Below are 13,677 nucleotides of genomic sequence, written 5' to 3'. Positions count from 1 at the left end.
TCGTTTTCAGTAAATCCATATGGACGCAGATATTTCTGGAAACGATGGCATGTTTACAGAGATTTTTTTCAAAACGACAGCGTATTGCGTGAGGGACTTTGTTATGTTGTAAATGTTGAATGTTGTCTGAAATAACCTAGAAAATAACCTAAAAATCAGATTTCAATGAGGAAGCATCTGAATAAAGAATAATCACACAAGATTATATATTTGATCAGGCATCATTTTTTGTTCCTTGGCAGTTTTGATATTCAGCACTATTGATACTTTCAGTCAAAAAAGGTATTTGGATTTAATACCCTGCACTACATGGCATTTGTTGTGCACATAACCCACATTTGGTTTCAACAGTGAGAGCTAAGCTTAGCATTTTCTAGTTTTCATGTTGTTTGTTGATCCATCTATGACATCCTTCCTTTCAGGATATGTATTTTTGGTGAAGTCATTGTTGCCACTCTCTTCTACCTCTCCCTGTGCAGGATTTTTCTCCCTCGGGGCATTCCTTCCTTGGAAAATATGTGCCAGTTACATGATACTGTTGTTTGCTGATTCTTTAAACAACAAGCTTTATTTAATAATCAAGTTTGTTTTTTTATTGTATTTATTGTATTTTACAGAAAATTATGTTTGCAGACTGTCACACACTTCAGTACTAAACACTGAGTGACTTTAGCAACAACTGTTCAAGTTTCCAGGAAAAACGCATTCTGAACAATGTCCATGAGACAAAACCATTTAGTCAGAGTTTACTGCCTGTTGCGTAAGGACATTGGAAAATGAGTCAGCCTGGACGTTGGTGCGGAAGCATGAAGGGAAGCTGGCCTGATAATGACAGTTTCTTATTTACACTCATTACAGAGACCACCTTCAGCTGAAGGCTGGAAACACAAAGGTGCCTCAGTGAGTTTGTTTAAAAGGTCTGAACTTAACAGGAACAAAGCAGAAGGAGGAAACCCTCGACCTCTGAGACAAAACGGAGGAACTGTGTCTTTAGAACGACTGGGATTTCATTCTGAAGTGGGTCAGGAGTGTGAATAAGATTAGAAGAGGCTGCTTGAGTGACTTGAATTGATCAGCATTCCTCACATGCAGTAAAAGGCTCCTCTGACGTCATTTATGCATTCCAGCAAAAGGAGGCACAGCAACTCCCAAAGCAGAGCCTGTGTGACAAGACTTTGAAATGATGCTTCTGTGACTTTAGACATAACTTGGTGGTATATTGCTTTTACTAACTAGCCTGATGGGTTTCTTATAACAGAGGGGTAAAGATTTTAAACCAGAGATGCTTCTAAACACAGTATTACATGAAACTTCTCACATTTGTACTGAGGGTAGTAATGAAGGAACTGAAATTAGGGTTGAATTTTGATAGACAAACCACATTGTGCTTGCAGTATTCATCAGTCTGTGTGTCTCGGGTCATTCAAGTTCAAGTCTCAAGTAAGTCCCAAGTCATTTTTTTCCCTTTGCCAAGTCAATTCTCCACATTCAGTGAAATAAATGCAATCATATACAAAAACAACTTGTTTATTTCTTAATGTCTTCTCATTAATAAATGAAATATTTAGGCTGAAAACATAAACAGGCAAGTCAGTCAAGTCATCATGTCACGTCATTTTCTTCTGGGAAGTCAAGTTGCAAGTCATCACAAAAGGGAATCCACATCTTTGGTATTCATGGGTAGACAGCATGTTATTTCCTACAGAATGATACTGCACAAAGATGACAGGCAATTTTGTTTTGTCGTGTTCCTGCAAGACTCATTTTACCAGCGAAGTCAGAGCTCAGATAGAATGGATGTTTTCTGGATGCGTTTTAAGATCATTATTTTTTCTTGCAGCATTAACAGCAGCCGTGCAGGACAGAGAACAAAAAACTGACCCGATATTTTTTTAAATATTCAATTAAAAAAACATTTCTAATTTCTTTTACAGACTCCAGAGGTCACAGCCTCACTCTGTACCACAGGGCATCCAAGTAATCCGATGCTACACTTACTACCTTCATTAAATCTTTAAGCGCTGCAAACAATTAGTCCAGCTCCCTTTTCCAACATCTCCCTCCCTCGTCTCCTTTCTAATGCCTCTCAGTGATACATGTCAAACACAGCCACCTGATCTTATGATCTATTACTCCTGACTGTAAGGGAATCCCCTGCAGCAGAACAGAGCCTGGGCTGTTTGTTCAGACACGTCCTGAGTTAACTCTCTGTTAAATGAGCAACAGACAGAAACACTGCTGCACTGAGAGCTGCTGCAGTGAAAGGTAAAATTCATGCACCGCTTCATGCTCACTGTTAGAGCTTTTAAACTATTTAGTGTGGGTAACTAAGAAGCCACAAAAACAGAATTCAGGAACTACACTGTCCACATTGCTTAACTGCATTTTTGTTTCCCACACATTTCAACAACCATAAAGATTATGCCAATCAGATCATCAGACAGCAGTGAGACTGTTTTTTTCATAAGGCCTGACCACATAAAGTTACCACAGTGTTCTTTGTAATTCACTGTTTTACAGCTGTGACGTTGGAGACGAGACATACAGAGGTGGAATATATAATACAACCTTTATTTATTCAGGAAAGCACCAGAAATGCAAGAGACCAGTCTGCAAAGTAGTGACAATATAAAGAGTGTATCTTTCTGCTTTATCACTGAAAATAAAATAAACATTGAAACAATGAAAATATATGATAATATAAGTAAAGTTTCTGTTTCTTGTCTTGTCTTAAGTCAAGTCATGAGTCTTTAACTTCCGTGTCTAAGTCAAGGCATTTATTTTCTGTCAAGTCAACCTGCAAGTCATCAAAACTTAGGCTCGAGTCCAAGTTACAGTGACTTGAGTCCACATCTCTGGTTTTACTGCAAACTCCATCACAATATTTCTTCTGTCAGGTGAGGATTCCATCAGTAAGGGGCTTCTCTGGGCGGCAGATTTATTAATTTCCGCAGTCCATCTGTCGGGGAAAGCTCCAGAGTTCCTAAAAAGGTTCCTGACTAAGTTCCAGCTGTCAAAGCGGGCCATGTGTCTGTTGCATTTGTGAAGACTGGCGACAAATTAAAGACATAACAAATGAATATGCTTCTATAAAGGTTCACTTCAGGGTTTAAGGAGTATGCAAACCATATGTATCATACACTACAGCCTTCATAGTCACCAGATATCAACCCAACTGAGCACCTATGGGATTTTGAAGCCATGGGTTAGACAGCGCACTCCATCACCATCGTCAAAACACTAATGAGGGAATATCTTGAATGGAAGAATGATGAGTCCATGACGCTGGCCACAATAAACTAGTTCTCATCACTCACTACTGTTCACTGAGTGCTGACAGGCACACTTCAGTCAGATCAGTTTATGATGTTTGCATGCAGACTACTCACCAATCCCTGCTTATGTGGGCATGCACGTGTGAGAGGCTTACCCCTGACATCATAAATCAACCAGCAGACGTGTAATCTGTACTCTGCACCCTCATTCCCACATTACCCATCAGGACACGAGATGTTCACGTTTCACTGCATTAGCCTCAAATCCGGACAGACATTATGACCTGAGGAGACACAAACTGCCTCTGTGTGCTCTCTCTCTCTCTCTCTCTCTCTCTCTCTCTCAGGACAACAAAACATTAAAGATACTCACACATTTAGCAGCTAGATTATCACCTGGTTTCATTGTATGATCTGAGAGAAAGACAGTTGATCATTTGATTATCTTGATATTTCTTCCATGAGGCTTGCTTGGAAATAAGATGTGTAAACACTGCTTCTCCTACAGCTTAGGATCACTTTAGATGGTATCTATGTCAGCAGAGACCTACATTTAAGCATTGGCTTCTCCCTTAAGTGATGTCCTTACTTGACCTGATCTCATTTCACTTCAGTCAGATACAAAGCAGTTCATTTCAGAACTTGTCTTGCATCAATGTGCATCTGAAAAAAACATCAAACACAACATTCTAAGATCAAGATGTTTCAGAAAACTCTGAAGCAAAAGGAAGTAGATCCATGTGGATGACTAAATACATGTATTGTTAAAACCGACCTGCACTGTGTGTGTTTGTATCCAGGTAAATGTTTGCAGTAGAGAGATATTTACTCACCTCCAAACTACAGCTTATCAGGTTTGATTGCGTGATTTATTATCAGCTGAGGCTAGACAATGGCCTTCAGACCTGCTCACTCCCCTCCCCGTAACCATGAGTAATCACAGCTGATTTAATGATGTGTATGGGTGTTTTCGAGTGTTTTTGTTATTCATAGCATCGATACCTGACTCATCAGTACGATTCAAAGATTTGGGCTATCTGTGCTACTGACCTTTTGAAACAAATGAACCATTATCAAGAGCCAAGAGAAAGCTGACATGGAGCGAGCACACTTTACGGGCATACACATTTCCAAAGATTTTCAAATTTCACGGCCAACCTTTTTATTTTATGCTCAACAACGATGGCTGCCAATGGCCCCGGGACTTGTAGATGGCAACGTCAGATCAAGAAACCCAAAATGTCTGCTGATGTCTTCCATGAGCTATTGCTAAAAAACTGACAAGGAGAAACAACATTTAACAATATATTTATCAAATTATACATTTTTGCTGTTTTTTAAATTGCTGATTCTGATAACTGCTTTATGCATACAGTGCCAAAAACACCAACAGTGCAAACCCAAGACAACTTGATAGATAACTTGACTGAAACAAATCATCAAATTTGAGGAGCTGTAATGAGAGAATGCTGGACAATAAATGATGATTAATCAATCAAAAACGTTGCTGATTGACTTTCCCTATGATAATTCTGGATGATAATTACTTTTTTACATAAAGCAAAGGGAAGCACATCCTGTTTACAGAACAGCTCCACAGGAGCGAGAAGAGGTTATGTGCCTTGCTTGAGGAGATGGTTGCAACAAAGAGGCAAGTGCTCATCCCTCTTCTCTGTGAACCAAACAAACAACTTACTCATCGCCAACTTTCTTTTCAGACGTCAGCACTCTGCATGCACCAAACACAACACATGTCCCTCACAGGTAGAAGCGATGATTAACTAACGGCAAAAGACGAGCTTTGTCTAAAAATGTAGGCGAGGAGCGAGAAGGCGATGGAGGATTAGCAGCATGTGGGGGAAGATGGAATGATGATTGAAAGCTCTCACAGCTTCTTTAAGCTGGACCAACACCCAAACCCACACACACACAAACAGTTTGACCTCTAAATATAGGCTATAAAAGATAATCTGTGTGTCCTGAAGCAAGTTATTCAATGTGGTTTCTCAATTCAATTCTCGAAAACATCCTGCATTCAAACATCTTTGAAAACTACGTCCTGCTTGTCTGCTGTCTTATAAAACACCTTTTTACAAAATCTAGCACTGTACACTGAACAAACGTTAACCTGGTTCAATGAAAAGTTATAGCTGCAATAAAAAAAATTTTGGCCTCTTGAGTCAAAGAAAAAAAAATCAGTTTCTTAACTGGCTGTGTGTGCTTTCTTCACCAGCTAGTTGCCAACTTTATCTGTCTGCTGTTCAGGGCTGGGCAGGTAGATTACGATGGTGTTTATCAGAGCGTGTTGGCTAAAAACAGCTAATGCTGCTGGAAACAAGAGCTGCACAGTAAATCAAGCTTAAAACCAAAACTATGAGGAAAAAGACAGAGACTAGGGGGTTGGCGGTAATTCTCTGGGTTCATCACATTAGTCTTAAGTATGTCATAGTATAAAAATATTGATCAGTGCAGCTTTAGTTTAGGTTGAACTGACATTCACTACGTCGGCCTCCATGACGACATTGTGTAACATTTCACAACGCAACTGTACAATCATAAACCAATTTCTTATCTTATCCCAGCTGACAAGTGTTCTATCTTTAGTTTCTTTGTTAGCACTAATCAACGTTTTGTTCCACTTCCACAGAGTACTGACATCTGAGCATCTGCTAACTCCTTTTACACAACATAGGAAGTGGGGCAGCTTTTTAGAGAGAGGAAGAGGAGGAGTGATCGGGCGTGTGTGTCTGTGCTTATCGGGGGGGCAGAATCCTCTTATATTAGACCTAAATAACCAGCCGTGTTGTTGGACTGGTTGTTGGTTATGGAGGTCAAGGGATAGTTATTATTAGTTATAAGTCCAAGGGGAGAGGGAGCAGCTGGTGCCAAGATTTAGAGATGATAGCATCACTTCTATGGGCACAGTACATTGACTGACGGAGTACATGTGGATCGATGCCAGCCACCCACATTGAAGGACAGCGGAGAGAATGGAGTCACTCTGAGTCACTGCTATTCTCACTGAGTAATCATGTGTCACGTTCCTCATTTCAGGACAAAAGACACCAAAGTCAGAGGGATTAAAAACCCCTTTGTTCTTCAGTTAAAGATCATGTATTCATGCAGTATAATCCTTAATAACAAGCTAAAGGGACAGTAAACATGCTACAAAGAGATTTTAACTGGTTATAAAACAGTCTCAATTTAACACTATGAACAACATAAACAAACAAGACAATTCACAAGAAAACTGTCTATTTCTATAGTTGTCCTAACCGACCAGGCCCTGCGCTACTTTAACAATCACAAAACAAAATGAAGTATACTGAGAGATCATGGCCTATCAAACCACACCTCTCAAAAAGGGAAGGAACTCCTACGCAAACCTTAAAGTCTGTATGCTTTCGCTGTTTCTGCAATAGTATTAACAGCAGTAGAAGCAGTTTCAAGAGCACCATTTGCATTAGAAGTAGCACCAGTAAAAAATAGCAATTGGACCAGTTGTAAAATAAGTGGCAGCTGTATCAGTAGTAAAATACCAGCCACAAAAAGATTTAAAACAATAGATTTTTTTTATTCTGCTCTGCGTCTTCAGGATGTGTCAGTCCTCTGCTTTCAGTACAGCTCTTGTGTTTTTCATACAGATCTCTTCACAGAGATTCGCCCTCGGGGCAGTGATGTCATGATTTACTCAGGCCCCTGAGTCTAGACGGTTACACTGGCCTGCAGGGATGTCTTCAGAATACAGAGATGTTCATACAGTGCATTCATTGATTTGTCCTGTATCCATTTCAGCTCCGTTTTCTTAAGACAAACACAGTGTTTGCCCTTAGGAGACCAGCTGAAGTCACAACAGTGATGAATAGAACAGCATTAATCCACTACTCCAAAGAATGCATTACTCTTGTGTTCTCCTGAGTCATACGTCGTCAGTTCATGTGTCTGTTGCTGCAGAGCACGAGATCCCTCCCAGATTGTTAGCTCAGCCACATAAAACCCTGAAAAACTCCAATCATCTCTAACCCAACGATTACCTTTTTATTTTGCTGAGCGTGCTCTTTAAGAGCAAGTTACACTGAGAAAATAATGAGAATGAAGAGTCATCACAGAATTATAGACAAGATACGGGCCTTGAATTTACAGAAATGATTAAGTGTTTTAATTACAGGTGACACTGCAGATTATTCAATGAGATTGCTGCACTAATAGTAAAGGCAGTATATATACTAATTTAATTAATTGAATTAACTAATTTAAGTAATTTACCATGTGACTTACAAAACACGAGTCTTAATACGATGTTAAAAACAACCCTACATAAAAAGTGTGTGCATGTGAAGCTGGCCACATGCCTCTGGGGAAGTGTAGTCTTGTTTACATAAAGGTGGTTTGTATTACACACAGATGCTGATTGAGTTACAGTGAATGTTTGTGTTTCTCCTTTACTGAAAAGTAAGCTGAGATCCACTACTGTCATGTGAGACACAAAAGAACTACACACCTAAACGTCTCATTTACACCTGCCGCTGTTGTGAAGGCAGCTTAGATATACAGCCAAGAAAAAGATAAATAAGACTACAAACAGGTAGGAAGTCAGATCAAGTGGACTTTCACTCGGAGTGATTAGTTTCCTGCTAAACTCATGGTACTTTCTTTGCTCAAGCATACAGTCACCAATACATTTAGTTTTTGAGTGTTGGATGCTGAAGTAAACTGTCAATGGAGGTATGTCCCACTTGATATAAAATGTCCATTTCAACTTAGTCTAAACAGCAACATCTCCTGTATCAAGTGACCACACATGCTTTTAAGTGCCAGGAAGCTGACCAAGACATAAGAGGAGGCTAAACCAAACAGACAGGCTGGCTATGCCCGCCTACCTCAGATCTATAAGTCATCACCATTAACACAGAGGGAGGCCCTGCTTCTCATTGAAGGTGTTTTCTGTCAGTATCAAAAATCAATAACAGAAAATGTAGTTTGGAGATAATATATCTTTACATGTTAAGCTGTAAATAGGATGGACATTGAGATGAGGCTGTGGATATGAAGCTGATTATTCCTCCAACGTCTTTGCATAGCAACTCAAGTTAGTATAGTATTAGTTAGTAGTAATATTACACATAATGACAGTTATAAGCAAATGATAAAGTGCTCTGCAGACAATGATGACACCAACAATCATAAATCTACAGTATAGTAGTAAAGCTTGAGGACGAGCATAGATATAAATAAACTATAGATAAGGACTGGTTAAGGTTAGCCACTAAAACAATTAGCTGAGTTTAGGAAAATATTGTGGCTTTGGGTAAAACCACTCTACAAGTCTAGCTCTACGCTAACAGCTCTGTGAGGCTGCATCTGGGCATAGCTATGCTTTTAAGCTAAATGCTAGTCTTACATGACCAGGCCTATTTCCACAGCACCCATGCTGTGTGTCATGCTGGTGATAAAAAAGCAGAGGCTTGTTCGTATTTCTTTAAACCAATCACAACAAACCAACACATTATCATAGAAATCTTTCTAATAGTAAGATATTTCTGTCTTGACCAAAGTGGTGGACCAACCAACAGACCAGCATTACCATCCATAGAGCCTCCATAGAGTCTGTGACAATAACCGCATGGTCGCAACACTGCATGTTATGCTTCCCATTATTTTACTCTGCCTCTGACTGGACAGCAAGCCAGAAACACAGGCCCTGGTTGGTTGACAGACTGACAGTGGCCGACTAATAACTGTTTTAAACATGGACAAATGTCTACATACTCCCAGAAAACACCCAGTGTTGGATTTATTACGGATGTTGCTGGATTAAAAAGCCTGTGGCACGATGCCAACATTACTTTTCCTGCTCAGCTTCCAAACTTTCACTTCAGGGCTAACTCCCATCACTTTACCAGCAGTTAAGAAATAAGAAACAACCCTCTGTCACCGGCAGTAAAACCACATAACAGTGAGGATATGTTACTTTTTCTCTGCACTAGGAAACAGCTACACCGTAACAGCCCTAACTCAAGTCTCCAACATTGAATTCAGATGCACTGCACATTCATCCACTTCCTGACAAACTGCTTCCTGCCTTGCATTTCATGCTGCCAGCTTGTAATAAATGTTTCCACTAAGTTGCATGTTGTGTGGGTTTGTAGGGCAACTTTATGTGTAAGTAATGTGAAGTGGCTTGTTCGTGTACTTTCATGAGTCTGCTTTAACGAGTCGACTGTCTTCGTAAGCAAGCTAATCAATAGAAATGCTGTCTAATGGTCTCCATCATCAATAATAGAGTAAGGCTGAGAATACAGCTCTACAATATTCAGCATCTCAGAGAGCATGTATCTGTTTATTAATATCCCTGTGTATTTGTTTCATCATTCAACTTGGTAACCGTACACACCTGAATCACAACACAACGTAAATAAGACACTAAAAATGGATCCATACAGTTCAGATGGTGCCACAATCTTATGTAATGCCTGAGCCAGACACACACCAACAAAACTTTACAGTGTATCATGCTCTGAAAAACAAGACCAGTGCTGACTTGTTGGTAAAATATCTAAGGCTGGATTCTACTTTTCATGGGTGCTCTGAACATTTCTGGTAAAACAGCTGCTTTAAAAGAGTGGTTGATGATTAACTTTCTGTAAGAACTTCAATAGTCTCACACGTGTTCAAGGAAAATGTTTGGTGACTAGAGTTACTGCTCTGCTTGATTAAATGACCAGGATGGAAAAACAGTGTTTAGTTAAAAAGGTTAGTTCCTGTTTTGATATGCATTCATTGGGTAATAATGATTAAAAGTAAATGGCCCAGGAGGATGTGTACTCTTAATCTGCATTACATCGTTGCTGTGATTCCATGTATGTCGAGATGGTCTCTCAGATTATTACCCTTGTGACTCATCATCTTTATCATCGATTTAATGAAGCATCCATAATCAAATAAATGTAGGAAGTGGATTGAATGAAGAAACTACTGAATGTCCCGACAACAAGTGTACGGATTTACAGGAACAAACCAACAACTCATCTGTATTCTATTGTCAAAACACAAAAAATGGGAAATTCTCACACTCCCACAAAGCACACATTTCCCTGCTTCAGCATGATTCAAGCCACCTGATTGATGAAATAATCAGCGGCTGTGGTTAAAAGGGGTGATGTCACTGGACACATAATGCAGCTACAGCATTTACAGTACATTAACGGATGGGGTGAAAGCCTGAGATGGAGCCAAAGTTTCCTTGGTTGGACTACCTTAGCCCAGAACTCTGAATGAAGGACTTAAACCAACAAAAACACCACTTTGTACAGAAACACACTTTTACGGGCAAGCCTTGTGTGATTTACCATTCTCTGAGGGACAAAACATCAACATCTGTATATGCTTTAGACAAACTAGTGCAAAAGCAAATACTAGAGAAAGATCCCCCTGCACTGTGCTCTGCATGTGCATGTAAATATACACTTACCATGGCAGAAGGTCTGTTGACTGAGGGAACTTTTTCTACCAACAAAGCAGATTTAGTTTGAAGAAAAGATATAATTATTGTTTTTATCCAAAGGTGCAATTTCACATGATACTCCAGTATCAGCATTTTTATTAAATGTGTCATATGTCAGTGTGTGTGCAAAAAAGGGAAAACTGTGGTTTTTCGCACTTCGTTGAAGGTGTGAAACCTGATGTCTTTCAGATTACAGAGAAAAGAAACTGCATGGACAGACCACCCGTGAATGCAACAGATAGTATTCATGTGCTTGAAGCTGCTGCAAACCCTCGATTAACCTCAGAATCTCATCACGTGCTCTTCTCTGCATCCTAAAATACTTTCATTGAGCTGTTCGCTTGACTAGGAGAAGCTCATCTTCTGCCTGTATGCTCCAAGGACAGCTCACGCTCACCACAGCAGCCACCACTGTGCGGTTTCATTTGGGAATAATGCCCGGTGTCAGGTACAGACCAGTCGCATCCGTGTGACCTTACAGTGTAACAGAGCTCAGCGGGAGATCTGACCTCTGCTGTAACGCCATCTGTTTCAGGTCAGCCTGTGCATTATAACAAATTAATTTCGCTATGTCAGACACACAGGTGGACGTGCTGCCGAATAACTTCATGCAAAACTCATTTAATCCAAAATATTTCTTGAAAATAGATCTTAGAATTTACACGCGTTCAATACGAACATAAATGAGACTTGTTTCATTGTAATATCAATGTTATACATTTTATAGATGCTGCACTAAACTAATTTACTATGTGAATCTGTCACTTTGGTACATAAATATTTCAGCAAATGTCTTGGTAAAACTGGATCATATTTTGAGAAGAGAATGTTTTCTGGTTCCCCCTCTGGTGTCCTCCAACTGCTCTGTGATTTACAGAGTTTCCTGATGGACAGGAAAGTAAAATGCTGTGAACTATAGCTGCTGTTAGCTAATGTTAGCTCAGTTCGTCAGCTGGGCTGCCCAAACTGTGAACTCAGAGCACTAAAGGAGTGTTAGTGTTTGCACCACTAGCATTTTGGACCACCAGGAGCAGGAAGAGGAGGTTTTCAGTAGGGGAATGCTCCCAGTGTTGTAATGTAACAGGGCTCAGCAGCCTCTATGGACATAATAACAGAGGTGAAGAGGACGGTGATGGAAGGAAGGAAAGGAAAAGAAGACCGACACAGACAAGAGTTAATCTGGCACTGACTTTCAGTAACTGGCGAGCGCTTTGTGAAATAAAAGTCTTCTTGCTGTTGGACTAGCAAGTAACATAAGCTGACTGCTACGTCTAGTGTTGTTGCACTTTGACTGTTTTTGATCATAAGTAATATAATCATAACAAATGCATGTGTACAACTCTCTATATTTACCACAATGGGATAGCACAAACTGTAGGGGCGCTAAATCGATAAATTCCTACGAAATGTTGCTCCCTCTGCTTGCCAGACTCTGCTTGAAAAGGTGCTTTAGTTAAAGTTGATAGCAGCTCTATTATCAGAGCAGAATCCCCACAAGGATGCCTTAGACACAATACATGCTTTGTGTACTTCCATGGCAACTCCCAAAGCTGTTCTCCACTTTGCTAACCTACTTTACCTCCATTATCAACCATTCCCAGAAGCTTGTCTCAGAATCTGGGGATAAAAGAATGAGAATGTACAAACATGAAGAAATAAATAAATAAATGCGTTTTTCATAAAGTGTCCAACACCTGTTGTTTTGCTCAACATCCCCAAACAATTTCAAGGCTTTCGTCAAAAAAAAAACAATACATGGAAGCAACATGTTGCAACAAGCAGGATGTGGTGCAGGATGTGGGGTTTATAAGAACTGATTACCGAGCAGCACCAACTACGTGAGATGGCACAGCAGCGTCTCCAACGTCCACAGCGGCTGCTCGTTTCTCGTGTGGAGGGTGGAAACGCTGCGTCCACTCCCCGGCTACACCAAAATCCCTGATGTACGCACCACATTTTCACGGTGACACACACAGCCTCTAAAGCTGTCCATAAACAAGCACACGGCTGTATGTTGGGTGCTCAGTTCCCCCCTCACCGTCCTCCATCACCGAGGAAAAGTTTATATACGTCGAGGCTTCAGTGCGCGCTTCACTGAACCAGGCGGTGACAGACACGCTGGCAAAAACTGTTCCCGTGTTAAAAAAGGAGCTTACCTTTGAACTGCAGCGAGTTACCGGTCCGTATTTTCACAGTTCCGCTTATGGACTCTCCCGGCCCGTAAACCACCTTATTGTTGGTAAAAGTAATATCAAATTCTTGAAGCTTTCCCATGGCTCCTCTCCGCTACTCCGCCGCTCTGCGTCTCTACAAAGCTCTGCGCTCTCACCTGCTGCCGCGAGCCCCCGCTTAGAGACCAGTGACGTCACTTTGACCACCCATTGAAAGTAACGGGGAGGGATGATAACTGATGTACCCTGTGCTTTATGGACTCTCTTTTATATAAGGCTGTTGCAGGATCTCTTGTGGTAAAAAAAATTCGCTGTCATTCTCAGACATTTTATGGCAGATCTCAAACTGTACAACGTCATAAATAAAACAAACACAAACACAAATCCTCCATAAATTTGATTTGATGCACTTCATAGAAGGACTTTATGCTGATAGTGTTTTCTTTCTGCATGACTGTTGCTGGACTGCTGATTAAGAATAGGTGTTTACTGTACAGAAAATGTATTTCAACTATTATTATACACACACACACACACACACACACACACACATATATATATATATATATATATATACCAAAAAAAATCCCCAAATGCCATTTAATATTTAATCTTCATCATTTATTATTTATTCATTATTTACTTGAAAGTCAGGCAATACTCAAACTGTAACATATTAACCCTTAGCATACTACATGTGCAGAATTATGTCTGATTTGACAGTACT

At 40.2% G+C, this 13,677-nt stretch overlaps 1 protein-coding gene across 2 annotated transcripts in view; it reads right to left on the bottom strand.

Annotated features, from left to right (window-relative positions):
* The window catches only part of arrdc1b (arrestin domain containing 1b), a 44,228-nt gene extending 31,083 nt beyond the window's left edge, over positions 1–13,145 (bottom strand). For both annotated transcript variants that reach the window (XM_010745777.3, XM_019279258.2), the window contains exon 1: positions 12,936–13,145. In XM_010745777.3, the coding sequence (XP_010744079.2) occupies positions 12,936–13,053 (118 nt within the window). In that variant the 5' untranslated portion in view covers positions 13,054–13,145. The remainder of the gene's footprint in view (positions 1–12,935) is intronic.
* Positions 13,146–13,677: the final 532 nt, after the last annotated feature.

This window comes from Larimichthys crocea, chromosome IV (assembly GCF_000972845.2).
Source record: "Larimichthys crocea isolate SSNF chromosome IV, L_crocea_2.0, whole genome shotgun sequence".
NCBI classification, from domain to species: Eukaryota; Metazoa; Chordata; class Actinopteri; family Sciaenidae; genus Larimichthys; species Larimichthys crocea.
This window is presented reverse-complemented; position numbering and strand designations above follow the sequence as displayed.